The 19,174-nt window shown below is 48.1% G+C and overlaps 1 protein-coding gene across 4 annotated transcripts in view; it reads left to right on the top strand.

Moving 5' to 3' along the window:
- Positions 1-19,174, top strand: part of ATP13A2 (ATPase cation transporting 13A2) — a 36,447-nt gene that overhangs the window by 14,161 nt on the left and 3,112 nt on the right. For 3 of the 4 annotated variants that reach the window (XM_072609065.1, XM_072609064.1, XM_072609063.1), the window contains exons 2-25: positions 2,688-2,754; positions 2,950-3,117; positions 3,774-3,832; positions 4,065-4,191; positions 4,328-4,407; positions 4,786-4,863; positions 5,209-5,278; positions 6,113-6,247; positions 6,347-6,413; positions 6,748-6,879; positions 7,703-7,858; positions 8,083-8,193; positions 8,288-8,334; positions 9,042-9,230; positions 10,228-10,434; positions 11,229-11,324; positions 11,420-11,576; positions 11,947-12,067; positions 13,917-14,041; positions 14,264-14,424; positions 14,652-14,756; positions 15,106-15,185; positions 16,774-16,926; positions 18,593-18,689. In XM_072609065.1, the coding sequence (XP_072465166.1) occupies positions 2,688-2,754; positions 2,950-3,117; positions 3,774-3,832; positions 4,065-4,191; positions 4,328-4,407; positions 4,786-4,863; positions 5,209-5,278; positions 6,113-6,247; positions 6,347-6,413; positions 6,748-6,879; positions 7,703-7,858; positions 8,083-8,193; positions 8,288-8,334; positions 9,042-9,230; positions 10,228-10,434; positions 11,229-11,324; positions 11,420-11,576; positions 11,947-12,067; positions 13,917-14,041; positions 14,264-14,424; positions 14,652-14,756; positions 15,106-15,185; positions 16,774-16,926; positions 18,593-18,689 (2,788 nt within the window). The remainder of the gene's footprint in view (positions 1-2,687; positions 2,755-2,949; positions 3,118-3,773; positions 3,833-4,064; positions 4,192-4,327; positions 4,408-4,785; positions 4,864-5,208; positions 5,279-6,112; positions 6,248-6,346; positions 6,414-6,747; positions 6,880-7,702; positions 7,859-8,082; positions 8,194-8,287; positions 8,335-9,041; positions 9,231-10,227; positions 10,435-11,228; positions 11,325-11,419; positions 11,577-11,946; positions 12,068-13,916; positions 14,042-14,263; positions 14,425-14,651; positions 14,757-15,105; positions 15,186-16,773; positions 16,927-18,592; positions 18,690-19,174) is intronic. The other variant, XM_072609062.1, reaches the window with a different exon arrangement.

The raw sequence follows: 19,174 nt of genomic DNA, 5'->3' as shown, positions 1-19,174 counted from the left end.
ACTGAGGCAGGCAGAGGTGAAGTGATTTGCCCAGGGTCACACAGCTATGAAGTATCTTAGGACTAGATTGGAATTCATGTCTTCCCGACTCCATGCCCAGCGCTCTATCTGCTGTACCACTGAGCTACCACGTTTATTTTATTTTATTTTTTTTATGGAGACCAGCCCATACAAAGGTGTGGAGATGGGAGATGAGAATTGGAGTGTTACGTGTGAGGAAAGGCAAAAAGGTCCATATGACTAGACCACAAAGTGTGTGAAGGGGAGTGATATATAATGAGGCTGGAAAGGTAGGTCGGAGCCATGTCATGAAGAATTAAGTGCCGAACTAAGGGGTGGCATTTGATCGTAGAGGTAGGTAGCTACAGAACAAAATAGATAGATTTTTAGTGTTAGAGTCTGGAAGACCTGAATTCAGATCCTGTCTCAGATATTCGCTGGCTACGTGACTTTGGATAATTCATTTATATTATTTCAGTCTCAGTTTCCTCTTCTGTAAAATGGGCATAATTAGCACCTATCTCCCAAGGTGTTATGAGGATTAGATGAGATAATATATATTAAGTGTTTTGCAGATCTTAAAACACTGCGTAAAGGACAGCTGTTATTAGTAGGGAGTCATTGTAGTGATTGAGAAGAGAATTAAGTATTTATATAGCACCTGCTATGCACTAGGGCTCAGGGGTGGAGAACCTGTGGCCTCAAGGCCCCGTTGTGAGTAGGCACTGTGCTAAGTGCTTTACAAATACCATCTCCTCTTTACAAATACTGTCTCATCATTGGAGAGAATTCATATAGTTAAGCCGGTGCTTTAAGAAATGACTTTGGCCGCTTTGAGGAGGCTGAATTGGAAAAGAAGAGGCTGGAGTCAGGGAGGCCAGTTAGGAGGCTATCACAGTAGTCCTGTTGAGGAGTGACGAGTGCCTGAACTAAGGTGGCGGCTGTGTGAGTGGAGAGAAGGGGACAGCAGTGAGGTATGTTGCAGAGGGAGGAATGCCAAGATTGGACAACTGATGGGATGTATGGTATATGTAAGGTAAGGAGTCAGGGATATCTCTTCAGCCATGAAGCCAGGTAACTGGAATGTGATGGTGCCCTCCATAGAAGTAGGAATGTCTGGGAGAAATGGAAGAAATGGAGGAAGGTTTTGCAAGGGATAGATCTGTAAACCATCTACTAGCATTTTACACACTCAGGGATTATTAGGGGTGAATGTAAAACTCAGGTGCAGGACAGGGCCAAAGGGACCTCTGCAGGATTTGACCCTCCTGGGCATTTGCAGCAGATGACCCAGGGGGTTGCCAGTAGTAGGGTTGGGTTATATGGAGCCATCTCCACTTGTTCACATGGTCTCCGGGTGACTAATAGCATAATTCCTGAGGCCTGTGATGTGGTTACTGAATTCTGCACTTTGAGGAACTAAGACAGTCACACCTACCTTTAATCTAAGAACAAGATTTATTTGCATTATACTTTGCATTGAGGAACACCCATCCATCAAGGAAAAAAGGTACAAGAAAACATGAGTCTACCATATCACTACCATCCCTGGGCTTGTTCTGAAGGGGCCATGGCTCCTGGGTTCAGTGATTTGGTTGGGGGAACAGGGAAGGAAAGGATTCCTAAGAATATGAAGGCAGCCTAGGGGAAGCACCTAACAGCGACGTTTCTTTCCTGTCTCCCCACCGTCTTAGACCTGACTTGGGAACATACTATGTATGGGAACATATATATTGTGAAAAGACTTGATGGGGGAAAGAAGGCCTTGCCTCAGGAAAGCTGGGCTCATCAGCTATGGATAGGTGATGGAAGGAGCTGACTTGAGAGGAGATAGGAGTGAGGGGGGATGCCAGAGAAGTTGGGTTACAAGCTGGCAGCCTAGAATGCCTTTCCATTCCCCACCAAAAAAAATGTTTCCAGGTGATGCCTGGGTGGTGTAGGATAGTAAAAGAGCAGTGGATTTGAAGTCAGAAGACCTGGGTTTGAATCCTAGCTCTGATCTCAGGAAAGTTTATTGATTTCTTGATCCTTAATTGCCCCTTTTGTAAAATAAAAGGTCTGGACCAGGAATAGGGAACCTGTGGCCTCAAGGCCACATGTGGCCCTCTAGGTCCTTGGGTGTGGCCTTTTGATGAGTCTAAGTTTTACAGAACAAATCCTTTTATTAAGGGGATTTGTTCTGTGGAGTTTGGATTCAGTCAAAGGTCTACACTTGAAGACCTAGAAGGCCACAGGTGGCCCTGGGGCCCCTAGTTCTACAACCCCTGGCTCTGGACTAAGTGTTTTCAGCTCCTAATCCTCTGGATTAAGAGAGGAAGTTAAAATTCCTGGATTCTGGTAACATTGAGAAATAAGGGAAGAGGGCAGTTAGGTGGCACAGTGGATAGAGCACTGGTTCCCAGAGTCAAGAGGGTCTGAGTTCAAATCTGGCCTCAGACATTTACTAGCTGGGTGACCCTGGCCAAGTCACTTAACCCTGAATGCCTCAAAAAAGAAAAAAAAAAGAAGAGAGAGGGAGAGAAGAATGCATCCCTTACCTCCACTCATCTACACACTCCTGGTGTGATGGGGGCATCACTTCTGCATGAGGAGACAAGGAGAGCAGCCTTGCTGAGGATTAGCAGGAAGGGAGGGGTGCATTGGGAATTTGGGGAAAGGAAAAGGGTGGATTTTCTTCCAATCCACAGACAGCGACTGGACAGTCTCTTGCCGCACTATGGAACTTTGCCCCGGAATCCAGCCAAGGCCTGTGTGGTAAGTGTTGGGGGTCTGGGGGGGACAAAAAGCCTTGGTCTAGGAGAGTTCTCCTTTGGTGGGGCCCAGTCAGGATGGGATCTGAGTCAGATTCCTCAGGTCCAATCCTACCTTCTCCATAGCCCTCCACCCTAGCTCCCAATAACCAGAGGCATGGGGGCAGAGAAGTCCTTTTCCCAATTCCCTCTCCCCCAGGAGGTGAGCGGTTATCAGCAAAGCCTGTGGCGTACTGGCCTGTGCCATGTGGGGGCCCTGCTGACTGCCGGCATCCTGCTGCTAATCTTCCATTGGAAGCCCCAGCTTGAGGTGAAGGCCAAGTGTACCTCCTGCCCCTTACAGCAGGCTGACTGGTTGATCATCAAGGTGAGCTTTACTGGAAGTTGGTGTGGTAGAAAGTGAGATTTGGAGTGGGAGGACATAGACTCAAACCTCTCCTCTATGTGTGTGTGTGACCCTTGGGCAAAGTAACTTCAATTCTCTGAGCCTCAGTTTCCTCATCTGTACAATGTAAGGAATTGAACTAAACCAATCCCCAAGAGGCCACCTTTCTAGCACTCAAGCTTCATGAATTAATTTTACTCAACAGAGGGCAAGGTGTCCCTCACTAAGCCTCAGTTTATGCATCCATAAAATGGCAAGGATAATTTTTCCACGCAAAACCTCCCACAGTGGGTATGAGAAAAGTGCTTTGTAAAACTGTAAAGCTCTTTGAACCTGGGTGCAGGTTTTTAAAAATTGATAATCATAATTACACCTCTAGAATGCTGAGGTTTGGAAAGAAAGCCCTTTTCTTTGTAAAATAAACAAAAAAATCCCCAGCCCCTTTGTGGATGATATGAGTGGTGCTGTCATTCTTATTAATAAGTTCTGCCCCCATGGAGGAATCAAGTGGCTGGGAACCAGTGGTTGGTGAAAGTGTCAGCCAGTGGCATGGTGATGAAGGTGTCAACCAAAGGCAGGAGGGCTGTGGGGAAGGGAGATCCATCCCAACGCTCAACACCAAGGATTTTGTATTCTAGGATCAGTTTGGGCAACTTTTCACCACCCAGGTGCAAACTGAGGTTGTCAGTGAGGGCAGGTGAGGAAAATGAACATCCCTTCCCCCTTCCCCCAGTGAATCTCCCCCATCCCCAATGAACCTTCCTCCCCTCCCCCCAAATATGGGACTGTTTTGGATGATTTTGGAATACGCCATAAGGACTCACCCTCCTATAAGCCCCAGCCCCCTTCTGCCTCAGCCTTCCCAGCAGTTCCCCACCCCATCCCCCTCCCAAGGGTGAGGAGGTGCCAGGACTTTTCACCCTCTGCAGCCTGAACCAGCCCCAGGAAGGTCAATGGGATTGGAGGCCAGAGGAGGATGGAAGGAACCACATGGCAGTGGGAGTCTCACAGGAGGAAGCCTGGAGAGATACTATCCAACTATACCGGAATGAGGAGGTAACTATTGGCCTCTCTCCTGTCTGAGTCCCCCTCCCCTTCACCTCCCACTCCCTTTACCTCCCTCCTCCTTTGTAGCCCCTCCCTACCCCAGTTCTGGGGTCTCTAGTATAGCTTTTATTCCTCTCTCCTCCAGCAGAACATCCTTCGATACTATGTGTTTGAAGGGGTTCGGTACATATGGATTGAGGCTCGGCAGGCCTTCTGCCGTGTCAGGTGAGTCCATGGTTGTGAGCCTGAGCTTATGAAGGGTTAAGGGCCCCTCCTAGGAATGGCCCAGAGGGAGCAAACCATGGGATAGAATAGCTGGTGCAAAGGAATTGTAAGAAGAAAGAGCATTGGAGCAAGGAGACTTGAGTTTTAGTCTTGGTTTCTGTTATGTGACCTCAGCCAGGTCTCTTAGCTCCTCAGGGTCTCAGATTTCTCATCTGAAAAATGACCACTCAAAAGTGAGGAAAGTACTTTGCGAACCTTGAATTGTTCCAGAAACAAAAACTGCTGTTTTTAGTGATATGCTTGCAGATGGGATGGGAATTAGTGGTGGCCTTCAGAGTCTGGCCCTTGATTTTCCCTTCCTTGTACCTCTCCCCTCAGTGTGCTAGATGAGACCAAGACCTGTGAAGACCTTCATCATTCCAGCACTGGACTCAGCCCCCAGGACCAAGACATCAAGTAAGCTTCCCCATTACCACCGCACTGAACTTTGCATTTCTGTCTTAGTAAAATAAAGACTTTGTATCACTGAGCTGGTAGCATGATATATGATGGAAAAGACACTGGATTTGAAGTCTGGGAACCTGGATTCAACTTTTACCTTTCCAACTTACTAGCTCTGTGACATTGGAGAAATTGCTTCCCTTCTGTGGGCCTCTGTTTCCTTACCTGTAAAGTGAGGGGGTTGGATTAGATGGTCTCTGAGGGCCATTTAGCTCTGAATCACATCATGGTCATTATCAAGGGTGCAGGTTAGGGTGGGGATGGTCACTTTGTCTTTGACTTTTCCCTTCTTTCCTACAGAAAGATGATATATGGCCTTAATCTGATTGATGTGCCCGTCAAATCGTACTCTCGGCTTCTGGTGGATGAGGTAGGAGCCAGCCCTACCCAGGGAGACACAGTAGCCTGGTAGGAAGGGCACAGATTAGGAGCAGAGCCGAGTCCATATCCCAGCTCTGGCCTTGACTAGCTGAGTAATATTGGGAGAGGTGCTTGTCCTCTCTGGGCCTCTGGCTACCATATTGTAACATGAGGTTAGTAATGAGCTGGGATCACAGTGAGAGTTCCACCTGGCCTCCGACAGATGACTAAGGGAAAGTAGTGACCCATAAAGACCTAGGAAGTCAAGTCTCAGTTCCAGACTTTGACCTTGGAAGACACTTTCCCTTTCTGGGCATTAGTTTCCTCTTCTGAAGTAAGGAAGTTGGGACTGGCTCCTAATCTGGGAGGCCCTTTGGAGTTCATCCTGGGGTCCCATTCACATTGCATTGATCCCTGTTGAATTCCTGCTCATTATTGAAGGCCCAAACACCGCCTCCTTCAGGAAGTCTTCCTTGATTTCTCTGATTGGCAACAAACTTCCCCCTTCCACCTGGCCATGGTCTTGTTTTTGTGTCTTTCTAGCACCCTGAGCCTATGATACTATGAATTCCATTTCTCTTCTCCCTGCTCAGCTTGAGCTCCCTGAGAGTAGAGACCATCCCTTCTTGTTTAGTCCTTCGTATTTCCCCCGAAGCCTAGTACAAGGTTTAATAAATGTTTTTTGAATGAGTATTTGAGGTTAGGATGCTGGTTTTACTGCGCTGATGGAGTTGAGTTCTGGAGTCCCATTGTTGCCCCTGGTGGTCAAGATAGAGCTTGCAGCATGGCTGTTCTCTGGTACCCAACCCAGCCTTGTCTTCTCTGCCTCTCTCTTCCCAACCAGGTGCTGAATCCATTCTACATCTTCCAGGCTTTCAGCATCACCCTGTGGCTATGGGACACCTACTACTACTATGCTGGTTGCATCTTCCTCATCTCCATTATCTCCATCATCCTGGCGCTCTATGAGACCAGGAAGGTGGGTGCCAGGCTGAGCTCAGAGGGCTGGGCAGTGGGGGGGAGGAAGGTGGGCGTCGGAGGCTTCCTGATGTCCATTCTCTCTCTTTTTCATGTTCAGCAAAGCCAGACTCTGCAGAACATGGTGAAGATGACCGTGAGTGTGACGGTGCGCCGCGCTAGCGGAGGTGAGGGGGCGGAGAGGTCCCCGGGATTCAGACCAGCCCAATAAGCTTTTAGTAAATTCCTGCTGCATGCTAAGCACAGTTCTGGGCACTAGAGATGCAAAGACAAAACGAAACCCTGCCTTCATGGTATTTATGCTGTACTAAGATGGGTGAGACCCAACCAAGGAGGCCTCAGGGAAGAAGGGTTCAGAGAGCCTTGTATTCCTGCCTCCGGCACCCCTGCCTTTCATCTCATGGTGCTCTGAAAGTCTTGTTGACTTGATATCCGAGGGGTGGTGGGACTAAAAGGGAATGGGTGGGAGGGGAAGTGGAGCTAAATTACCCACCCCTGTAGAAAACGTGCTGGTCAATTCCACGGAGCTGGTGCCTGGAGACTGCCTGGTACTCCCTGTCAACGGTGGGCTGGTGCCCTGCGATGCTGCCCTCCTGTCAGGAGAGTGCATGGTCAATGAGAGCATGCTGACAGGTGAGGAGGACCCCCGACCTTCCCCCAGTCCAAGGAGAGAGGCACCACCCTGTCCCCTAAGTGCCCTGCCTTTTTCCTGTCAATTCCTGGGAGAATGGGAAGCATCAGGAGACAAATTAGAGTATGTCAGATCTGGGAGGGCCCTTAGAACACAGGATGTCAGAGCTGGGAGGGGCCTTAGAACACAGAATGTCAGAGTTGGGACAGGCCTTAGAACTCAGAATGTCAGATCTGGGAGGGCCCTTAGAACACAGGATGTCAGGGCTGGGAGGGCCCTTAGAACACAGTATGTGAGATCTGGGAGGGCCCTTAGAACACAGAATATCAGGACTGGGAGAATCCTCAGAGATTCTCTCATCCAAATCCCTTATTTTATGGATGAGGAGACAACAACAGGGAATGCCGGTAACTTAGTCATACAGGTTAAGCAAGTGGCAGAGCTGGGACTTGGGCCCAGATCTTCTAATTTCAAATCGATTGCCCATTTTCTATGTCCAGTGCACTTTGGGGAGAACTAAAGGGATATACTGAAGGGAGGGATAGAGTGTGGGCTGAGTTTTCTTTTCCTCTGTCTTCTTTCTTTGTCTCTGTGTTTTTCCCTCTCTCCTCTCTCTCTTTCTCTCTGCTTCTGTCTCTATGTGTCTCTCTCTTTCTCTGTGTCTTTCCCTCTCTCTCTTGTTTCTTTTTCTCTGTCTTTCTCTCACGCTTTTACTCTCGCTGTCTGTGTCTCTCTCTTTCCCTCTCTCTCTTTCTCTCTGTCCTCCCTCCCTCTTTCCGTCTTTCCTTTCTATGCACACAGTCATCATATGAGTTACCCCCACAGGGGAGAGCATCCCAGTGATGAAGACCCCACTCCCTAGTGGTCCCACTCTCTACTCCTCTGAGGAACACCGCCGACACACGCTCTTCTGTGGGACACTAGTCTTACAAGCCAGGGCCTACATGGGAGCTGAGGTCTTGGCAGTGGTGACCCGGACAGGTATGAGGGGGGATGGAACCCTCCATCTACAGTGGGGGACACTTGCCTGAGCAGCTCCCCCAATAGCAGAAGAGTTAAGGGAAAGTTGGCCTTTCCTCCTCCCTTGCTTGCCTCCCTAAACTGTGACTGATCCCTAGCTCCTCTTTGGTCAAGGTGGGGTAGGAAGGGCACAGTGGTATTTGGGCAGGACCAGAATCTAGGTCCCTGACTCTCACACCATCTAGGATTTTGTACAGCGAAAGGGGACCTGGTGAGCTCCATCCTCCATCCCAAACCCATCAACTTCAAATTCTACAGGGATGCCCTCAAGTTTGTATTCTTTCTCTTTATCCTGGGTAAGTAGCCTGGCCTCTGAGCCCCTCTCTGTTTAGCCCTGCCCACCCCCCACCCCAATCTTATTGCTTCTCTCTGATTTCTCCCCTCCTCCAGCTGCCATGGGCACCATCTATAGCATTGTGATCTTAATCCGAAACAAGGTGAGATATTTCTGGGCAGGGGGACAGGGCTGACATATACTTAGGCTCCTTTCCCAGTTTGGGTTCCAGTTGTCTCAGAAGGTCCAGATCAGTACGGGGCCACCATCTTTTGCCCCTGGACCTTTCTCTTTCTCAATATCCTTGTTCCTCCAGAGATGCCTTTTGTTGTGACGCAGCCCATAGTTTTTGTGAACTGGGTTCATGAAAGTTGTCTTATATAACTTTTTTGTGTCCCCTTCTTGGGCCATGCTACCACCCCAAAGCCCACCCTGTCACTTTCTCCCTTATTCTAGGGGCTTTATGAAGCCCTAGCCATTTTCCCATGGGGAGAGTACTTTGGGACCCCTACGGACATGGGGCCAGGGACTGGGAGTAGTAGTCCTCTCCTCTCTGTCTTCTTACCTGCCCTGTTAGACACAGAACCCCAAGGGCAGAAAGAATATTGAATACGGAATCACAGAACCTGGGTTTACTGCTTACTGACTGTGTGATCTTGGACAAGTAATTTCCCCTCTCAGGGCCTCAGTTTCCTCACCTTTAAAATGAGAGGATTTGATTAGTTCATGTCAAAGGTCCTCTCTAGATTCTGTGTTATGAAGATACTTGGACTTTGAGATCTGAATCCAGAAGGAAGGATAAAGGCAAGGCTAGGAATGGGATCACCCCCTGCCAGGCACTCACATCTGAGCCATCTACCCATCATCCAGGTAACAGTAGAGGAGATTGTAATGCGGTCCTTAGACCTGGTGACGGTGGTGGTGCCACCAGCCCTCCCAGCTGCCATGACAGTTGGCATCATCTACGCCCAGAATCGCCTCAAGAAACACAAAATCTTCTGTATTAGTCCGCCTCGCATCAACCTGGGGGCCAAGCTGCGGCTGGTCTGCTTTGACAAGGTAGGAGACTGGAACCCAGGTCTGGGGGGACCCTGGGGCAGGTGAAGTAGGGCTAAGCAGAGGTAATCTAATAGACATTCATTTGGCACCCAGTGTGTGCACAGCACTGGAAGGGGGAGAGGACACACCTGTCGTATTTAACTCTGAGTCTGCTTGTGAAAGGTCAGAGGGTGATGTCAAAGGAATGATCTTTAGGCATTTTAAAAGTGTCAGAGAAATGGCAGATTCTGTAGTTTAGCATCATTATGATTACCCCTGCTACTACCACCACCGCTGCAGATTCTGCCCTCATTGCCTATCGTAGTCTGTACTGGGACCAAGACATTTAAGAGTTGTGCTCTGTCTCTGAGGGCTCTCTCAGCTCTGATGTCCTAAGTTCTAAGGTCCCTTCCAATTCTCACCTTCTGGATTCTAAGGCCCTTCCCAGCTTTGATATTTTCTGTTCCAAGGCCTCTTACAACTCTGACATTTTTCATTCTAAGGCTTATTCTAGGCCTGCGGTTCTGTGTCCTGTGTTCCCTCCTAATTCTGACATTCTAGATTCTAAGACCCCTCCCAACTCCAACATTCTGTGTTCTAAGTTCCCTCCCTGCTCTGATCTTCTGTGTTCTAAGATTCTCCCTTCCCTGCCTACCTCTGACAGTCTCTGGTTCACACGTTCGTTGTGAGCTCCGAGGAAAGAAGGCTCATTTCTTACCGGGGAGGGGCAGGGGGGGACAGGGCTGAGGAAGGGCTTCTTGGAGGCTGAGGTGTCAGAGCTGGGTCTCAAAGGCTTTAATAGATTCAGCAGACTGACAAGGGTCAGGGGGTTAGGGAATTTGAAATCAGAAAACCTGGATTTGAATCTGAATCCAATCCACTTAACAGTTTCTTCATACTGGGCAAGTCTCTTCTCAGTTTCCTCATCTGTCAAATGGAGGCCCTAATTCTCCCCCTTTCCATCTCATTTAATCATGGGGATGAAGTTCTGATCTTCCAATCCCCCACCCTTCTCCAGACAGGCACATTGACAGAGGAAGGCCTGGATGTTTGGGGTGTTCTCCCCCTGAAAGGTCACGATTTCCTGTCCCTGCTCCCAGACCTGAGGCAGCTCCACAGAGGTCCCCTGCTCACTGCCCTGGTCTCCTGTCACTCCATCTCCTTGCTAAATGACCAACCCATTGGTGACCCCATCGACCTCAAAATGGTGGAATCTACTGGCTGGGTAAGATCGGTCTGTCCTCCCTGTGTCCTCTGCCTCTGAGCAGGCCCATCTCCAGTTAGACCAATAAAAAGGGGTTGAGTTGAGGGGAAGACAGAGTCCCTCTTCTGCTAAAGTTTTTGTGTACCTTTAAGCCTAGATAACTCTGGGGACATTTACAAGAAGCACTCTGTCAACGAAATATAAAAGCAGAAATCTTAAGCCTTTAAAGTAATACAGCTGAGCCTTTTGAAACCTTTAAAACATAACTTGCCTTCATTAGTGATTTGATTTTAAAACTACTTCTCCAACTTGAACGTGTGGGCATTTTCAATTCTCTGAAGGATCTGAAAAAGAAATAAAAATTTATGAACCCAAAATTAACAACACAAATAACATTTTTTAAAATAACCAGAAACAACTTTTAAGTGACCAGCTTTGATAGACCACTCTCAAGGAATTCTGTCTTGTAAACACCCCCAAAGTTACCCAAATTTAGGGACTTTTTGACCATCTCCTCCAAAAGCATTGTTTTAATAAAGGCCTGGTGGACTTTAAACACTGCAGGAAAGGGAGCTGTTATTAATTATTCATTTGTTTCTTATCATCATCTCCATCTTCCATCATTAAACATGCTCCATTTCACTGTCATAGTCCATCAGAGGAATCTCTACGTCCAACCCCAAGCCTTCCTTACTCAGTCTCCACTGGCCAAGGGGTCGATTGCAACCCTGACTCAGTCTCCTGCCTAGCACCTTGGCCATGCCCACCCAGTGACAACCTCATCTGTTCCTTTCTCCTTTTTGCCTGTTCCCCAGTTCCCAGAAGAAGAAGGATCAGAGACCTTAGTGTTTGGAACCAAGGTCATGGCTGTGATGAAACCCCCTCCCCTGGAGGAGCAGTTTCAAGGGACAGTAAGCTGGGCAGGGGGGCTGGAGGCTGGCTGGAGTGGGGAGGGTTGGGGAGGGATCCAGAGCCATGCTCACCTGCCTTCTCTTGGTCCTTGCAGGAGCCCCTGGGGCCCATTGGCATCCTCTGCCGATTCCCCTTCTCATCAGGCTTGCAGCGGATGAGCGTGGTGGTAGTGCGGCACAAGGGAGCCCCTCCCGAGGCTTACATGAAGGGGGCACCTGAGATGGTGGCTAGTCTCTGTACCCCAGACACAGGTGAAATGGACCATTATCCCACTGCCTCCTTCTGACCCCTTCCAGGCTCCACTCACCAAACCCACAGGGTTTGTGGTCCAGAGCACAGGGCCAAGGGAGAGAATACATTCCCTCTCAGTGAATGGTAGAAAACCAGGCCTTGGGGTTTGCCCAAGTATCCCTAGGGTCCAGGGTCAAAGGCCACTCCTGTTCCTCAGATCTCTGCCTCAAAACTAATGGCCTCAAACCTTAATTTTAATCATTCTTAATCTTTCTTAATGCACCACCACCACCCCTGGTGCCCCCTTTGAAAGAGTATCTAACCTCCACCTGGCTTATCAGGCTATGTAGCCTATGCCCTTAATGATGCCAGTCACCCCTGTTTCTCCAGTGCCTCCAGATTTCTCCCAGGTACTCCAGCACTACACGTCAGATGGATTCCGGGTTCTGGCCCTGGCCTTCAAGCCCCTGCTCATTCCTCCCACTTTGGAGAAGGCTCAGCAGCTGGCCAGGTGGGAGACCCCAAGAAACATTCCCTATATCTACTTTCCTGAAGCCTTCCACTGATCTGCGGGATCTCCCAAGGCTGGGCAAGCTCTCCTTCCTTGCAGATCTCAGTCCCTTTTGATTTGACTGTGATCCATGTCTAAATCTGTCCACTCCCTGATAGGTCTTTCCTTGGTGCTTTCATCTAGGACTCATTTTATTGATCTGTCAAATGATGAAGGTTGAACTAGATGATCTCTGAGATCCCTCTGAGGTCCAAGGTGATGATCTTGTTATCTGTCTAATCCCATCTCCTCATTTTATGGAGAGAAACTGAGGCCAAGAGAGGAAAACATCCAAGGTCTTTTCCAGTCCTGAGTCCTGGAATTGGATATTTTGTGGCCTGAGAATGTGGCTCTTGGACTATTTGTCCTTCATCCCTCATTGTTATCACATCAGTGACTTTCCTTTGTTTCTATCCATTCACGCATGGCCATGCTTCACCATTTTTACTCCTCTTTTGGCACAAAGATAGCCACACCTGCCTTGGCTGGTCCACACTTGCCATGCCTTTTTCCTTTGCCTAGAGCTCACCAAGGGTTCTGTTCCTTGGAGATCATGGCATGCCATGATACTCAGCCAGATAACCCTGCCAAGAGAGTGGAGATTTCCCAAAGATGAGCCTTAGGGGCCGAGAGCAAAGACATCTGCCTCCTGATTCCAGACGTAGCCTGCGTCCTTCTCTGCCCACTGCGTGGTGTCCATCAACAGTGGCCATCCAAGCTCTATTGATATGCTTGAATCAATGCTTTCTCATTCATTCATGAGGCAGATTCATGTAGCAGACAGAGTGAAGGTTTGTGTTCACATCTGGCTCTGTCACTGACACTCTCTGGGCCTCAGTTTCCTCATCTGTCAGAGAAGGAAGCTGGCCTTAGATGACTTTGGAGGTCCCTTTCAAATCAAAATCTATGGTCATGTGATCCTGTGCCCCTTCTAATTGTGGCCAGGTGGCGCAGTAGATGGAACTCTGGGCCGGGAGTCAGGAAGATCTGAGTTCAAATCCTGTCTCAAACTGACTCTGTGACCCTGGGCAAGTCACTTAACTTCTGTTTGCCTCAATTTCCTCAGTTGCAAAAGGGGGAATCTTAATAGTAGTTCCCAGGGTTGTTGTGAGGATCAAATGAGATATTATTTGTAACTTCTGTAATAGACAGTTTCTTCATCTGTTAAATGAGAAAGTCAGACTAGATGACCTCTAGAGGTCTCTGGATCTGTGGTCCTTCGGTCTGGCTCGATCTCCATCTGCAGCATTTGTCCCTTTTGTTTATAGGTACTGAGAGGCAGTATGATTTAGTAGAAGCTCTGGGTCCAGATCCTGACTCTGCTAACTGTTTGATCTTTAGCAAGTCATTTCAATCAACAAATATTTATTAAGCATGTGCTGTGTGCCAAGCACTGTGCTCAGCACAAAATTGAAAGGGCCATGCCCTCAAGAACCTCATCTTCTCTTGGGGGAGACAGTGGGTGCAAAATAAACACAAAGTGAACATTAGGTAGTTTGGGAGGCGTGGAAGGGGCCAGAAAAGACCTCGTGAGCCATGGCCTCAGTTTTCCCCATCTGTAAACTCTGGGGCTTGGCCTAAAGAATCTGTACCCAACAAGCCCAGGAGAAAGTTAGGCTTCTTACCTCCATTTTCCAAATGGAGACCCTGAGACCCAGGGAGGTAGTATTTCATTGTATTTCTAGCACTTAGCTCAGTGCCTAGAACATAGTAGGTGATTAATAAGTACTTACTGATGTACTGAGATCACACAGCTCTGGGTCCCCTCTGACCTTTGCCCTTGGGCTGATTGTCCCTTCTTTCCCCCCAGGGCAGAAGTGGAGAGTGGGCTGACTCTGCTGGGTCTCCTGGTGATGAAGAATGTGCTGAAACCAGAGACGGCGCCCACCATCCGCACCCTCCGAAGGGCCAACATCCGTACCGTCATGGTCACAGGTGTCAAGGCAGGGCCCTGGGGAGGGTTCTGTGGGGCAGACAAGGGAAGGGCTTCCATTTACAGCCTGGGAAGCAGGCCCCAGAGATTTCATTTAGCTCATCTGTAATATGGGCAGGCATTGATGTTACACTGATTCCCTCCTTGGAGCCAGCCTGCGGGCACATAGTGGTCCAGGGGACTTCAGCTGCCTCTGGCCAACCCTGCCCTCCTCCCATCCCCAGGTGACAACATGTTGACTGCGGTCAATGTGTCTCGGGCCTGCGGCATGGTGAGGCCCCAGGAGCCCGTGATATTCGTCCATGCCTCAGCCCCTGCCCATGGCAAACCAGCTTCCATCAAGTTCATCCCCTTTGAGCACTCCCCAGGTGGTGAACAAGCTGAGGTAAGTCTTAGGACAGTCTCAGCTTCCTTCCCTACCCTAGGCTGATGTTCTGGAAAGAAGCATGCCCAGAAGCAGGGGGGTGGACCCCCACCCCCTGCAACCATTCCCTGATGAATGAGGCACCCAGGAGGCCATGGCTCTCCCAGAGGCTGGGGCAGAGGGACACTGGGGTTAGCCCAAGAGCTTTGGATGCCTGAGTTATGGGGTCTCATGGGGGCCCATTTCAGCCCAAAGATTACATTGTGAAGCCAGACGGAGAACACTGCCACCTGGCACTGAACGGGAAAGCATTTGCTGTGGTTTTGGATCATTTCCCTGAACTTTTGCCCAAGGTACTGTGCTCCCCTCCCAGACACACATACCCTTGCCCTCATCCCCGCCTAAGCCATGACTTTCCCCTCTCTGAATACCTGCCTGGTCCCTCAGAGTCAGAGGTTCCTGAGTTCACATCTCAACTGCACCCACTGTGTGACCTTGGGCAAGTGACTTAACTTCCCTGAATCCATTTCCTCTTTAAAATGAGAGGGTTGGTACCCAGATGATCCCTAAGGTTCCTTCCCCCCACCTCCAAAATATTGAGCCCTCTGGCATGGGACTGTCTCCTTCTTCTTTCTCCCTCCCCTCCCCCTGGGTATCCCCCTCCCCTGGCAGCTGCCATTCCCACTCTCGCCCACCCCCTAGATCCTGCTCCAGGGCACCATCTTTGCCCGGATGACACCAGAACAGAAGACTCAGCTGGTGTGTGGCTTTCGAAACCTGAAGTAAGTGACCTCTCAGAACCCAGTATATGATACAAAGGGAATCTCTTAAAGCCCCCACCCCTCCATCCTCCCCACAAACCTTGGGCAGGTTTCTTCCCATCTCAGGGCCTCCATTTCTTCATCTGAAATATGAAGGGAGATGGAATAAATACTACAGGTGATCAGTGACTTCTTTGGGTTATTTTTCTTCCCTGGGCCTCAGTTTCCCCCATTGTAAAATAAGCATATTAAAATAGATGGCCCCTTAGAGCCCTTTTAGCTCAAAATTTTTTTTGGTCTAACAACATTCCCTTCCCACATCACTTCATCCTTCCCCCCATGTCCTGTGTCACAATTTTTACTCTGTTCTGGAAATCCCTAACCCTAAGGCAGATCCCTTTATCCCTCTGGTTCTCGGTTTGCTTTTTTGTAAAATGGGGCAGAAAGAATGTTGGCCTCTGAAGTGGAAGGCTTTGATTCTCGATTCTGACACTGTGACATTTTGCCCATGGGCAAATCATTGCATTTTTCATTTGGACCTTTGTAAATATGTCTATACATGTAACATTCTAGGGTAGGTTTGTGGGTCTTGGAGACCATCTAGTCCAACCCACTCATTTTGCAGATGATGCACCCCCCCCCTCCCCCACCAAGGTGGATGGCTTTAAATGATCTAGGAATCACAAAGATTCAGCATTAGAAGGGACTCCAGAGGCATTTAGTATGACATCTTCCTGAATGAGAATTCTTTCTTATAATATCCCCAACAAATGGCCAATCCCACCTCTGTTTAAATAGATATCTCAATACCTTCCTGAAGTCTCCAATTCTACTTTCAGATAACTCCCATCATCGAAATGATGTTCTTTTAAAAAATAATAATAAAGTTTTAAATTATAATTTTTAAACTTTCCAGTTCACAAGTCTCTCCCACTCCCCTCTCTCCATGAAAAAAGAAAAACTAAACTCTTGTAGCGGCTCTTCATAGTCAAGCAAAACTAACTCCCCCATTGACCATGTCCACAAGGGTTTGCCTTCTCATTCGCCTGGAGTCCCTCACCTCCCCATCAGGAGGTTTCTTCGCTGGGTTCTCCACAGTGTTCTCGAGTCTTCCAAACTGTTTCTAGAATGTTCTTATATAATAGCTTGTTCTTGGGTTCTGCTCGCTTCATTCTAGCAAAGTCTTCCCCTACATCAGACTGAAACCCAGCTGACCTAGGTCTGTCTTCTGGAAGCCAAGCAAAAGAAGTCTGAGCTCTCCCTCGTGTGACTCTTACAGTTCTCCTAGCTTCTGTTCTATAGCAAGATTTCCTCTAAGGGTCCTCCCAACTCCAAAGTTCTTATCTGACGTCTCACTCAGCTCTGAATATATTTCTGTGAGCCCCACCTTGAGAGTTGGGGGTGTAGAGAGCTTGACTTGAGAGTTTCCCATTCTCAGGGGGACCTATGAGCTCCTACCTCCCAGCTTCATCTTGGATCTCTGAAGGAAGCCTAGTGGCTTGTCCAACCTCAGACCTCCCTTGGGATTTATCCACTCCCTCTACTTAGGTGGGAGCAACTCCTGGAGTGCTGCAAGACTTATTGACAGTCTCCACCCTCTCCTTGACAGCTACTGTGTGGGGATGTGTGGAGATGGGGCCAATGACTGTGGGGCCCTGAAGGCAGCCGATGTGGGCATCTCCCTGTCAGAGGCTGAGGCTTCCGTGGCATCACCTTTCACCTCCCAAATCACCAACATTGAGTGTGTGCCTAAGGTGATCAGGTAAGTGGCACCATGGGAAAGAGACCTTTGGAAGTATCAGGGTAGTGGCAGGGAGAGGGGCTGGAAGCAAGGGCTTAGTTGAGGGACAAGGATGGGTGAGCCTCAGGTGTAAGCACTATTGCCAGTCTCTGACCTCCAAAGAAATCCACCTCACGGGGCTGAGAAACCAGTGCAGAACACTAACTACTGTCTCATTTTTTTACTTTACTCTCTCTGTATTTTTTACATTTTACATTTACATCATTTTCTCCATAGTTTTACTTTCAGAAAACTCTTGGCTCTCCCAAAGTTTGGGAGGGGACCACCAGTCATTTAGTTAGCAAACTTTCAGTAAACACTTTCTGTGTGCCAGGCACTGGGGATACAATGAAAGACAAAAACGTGGCCCCTGCTCTCAAGGAGCTCACACTCCAGTGGGGAAGACTACATGTAAATAATGACATATGTACAAGATATGAACATTTAAATAGGAAGTAATCTGGGAGATGCCATTGAGACTGAGACCACTCCAACGTCCCAATAACTCTCCGGTCCCTCAGACCCAGGACAGGGTGATCTTTTAACCCCAGTCTTATCCAAAAAAAAAATTGAAAAGAGAAGTGAGCAAGGTGAAATGAAAAAGAAGTGAAGTTTTGATCAGGGGACACATGGGAGAAGGAAAAAGGGTCTAGCAAATAGTACATTGAACTGGAAAGAGCTGGGTCCAGATGCCACGTCCGACACTCAGTAATAGCGATATGACAATGGACAACTCATTTAACTAAGTCTAAATTAAGACTTTATTAAGTAACTTAATATCTCCTAAGTCATAAGCAACTCTCTAAGATTCTCTAGTTGTTGGTCAGTGGCAGTTTAGCATCCAAAGAGAGAGTTGTCACATAGGGAGTTCCTGGCAAATCCTTGATTTATCCATAGTATTAATGTTATCTCATCTTTTTTTGATGGGGTTCAGATAGAAATGGTTCAAGGACAAGTCACCATCCTTCTATCTATTCTTTTATGTATAATATTCCAAGTCCAACCTCCTTAAGGATAAGCCTTCTGTGATTTCTGGTGGCAGTGACCTGGTTCTGAATTGCCATCATAAACCTCATTCCCAACCTCTAAGGATAATACATGGAGATTTGTGGAATTTCTTGCCTGGGCAGTTTGCTCAGTGTTTCTTTGGTAGCATTCTATCAGCCTCGTTCAGGGAGGTGTTGCTCACGGAGGGCCTTTTGATACCGTCCTTGGATCTAAACTCCACCCAAAGATATACCACTTTCAGTTATATTCAAAAAAATCCAGTGCTGATTTTCATTGTTATCGCTACCATCACCATGATATTTATATTGCTATTCTATAATATAATTATATTATTATCATCCTGTGGTAATGATGAGAATCATCACTGTTATAGAAATGGTCCAAGAACAAGTCTGCTATTTCTCTGTTGTAGCTGAGGTCTTTCAGACAAGAGTGTAGGTGGATACAATCAATGCTTTTTATACTAGAATAAGTGTATTGGGATGTGTTAGACAAAGGTCTAACACCAGCCTGGCCCAGCCCCTGCAAAGGGAGAGCCAGGGTAGGCTTTCAGTCGCCCCTCCTTTTGCTCCTAGTGGGGTCCTTACCCCCTTTTCAGAGCCCTGATGTCTGGTGCTCGTGTTTCTCCTCTATATCACAGGGAAGGGCGTTGCTCACTGGTCACCTCCTTCTGCATTTTCCAGTACATGGCGCTCTACAGCTTCATCCAGTTCATCTCTGTCTTACTGCTCTACACTGTGAGTATGAAGCTGGGGCAGAGCTGAGGGGAAAGGGAACAGAGCCCTCCTTCAGTTCCCCATTAGCTAATTCCCCTTATGCTGAGATGCCTCCTCCAGGAAGCTTCCCCAAACTGCCGACTTTAATTTCTTCATTCATTCCATAATTTTGAGTTTCTGCTTCCATAGGGGGTTGGCTATTTTATGTTGCGTTTGTGGTCTTACTTCCCCATTTTAGACAGGGTACTCCCCAAGGGCAGGCTTTGTGTCTCCCTACCCCCCCATCAGAAGCTTCTTCGTCTATTCAATCTAATTCAGTTCAGCAAAGATTTTTAATTCCCTGCTGTGTGCTAGGCACTGTGTTCTAGGTGCACTGGATATTCAAAGATAAAAATGAAAACAGTTCCTGGCCTCAAGGAGCTTCATTTCTAGTAGAGTGAAACAAATACACAATATAGATGAAGTAGATACATGGTGATTTTGGCAGGGGTGTGATTTAGGGGAAT

This window comes from Notamacropus eugenii, chromosome 5 (assembly GCF_028372415.1).
Source record: "Notamacropus eugenii isolate mMacEug1 chromosome 5, mMacEug1.pri_v2, whole genome shotgun sequence".
NCBI classification, from domain to species: Eukaryota; Metazoa; Chordata; class Mammalia; order Diprotodontia; family Macropodidae; genus Notamacropus; species Notamacropus eugenii.
The sequence above is the reverse complement of the archived record's forward strand: the minus strand, read 5'-3'. Positions and strand labels throughout refer to the sequence as shown.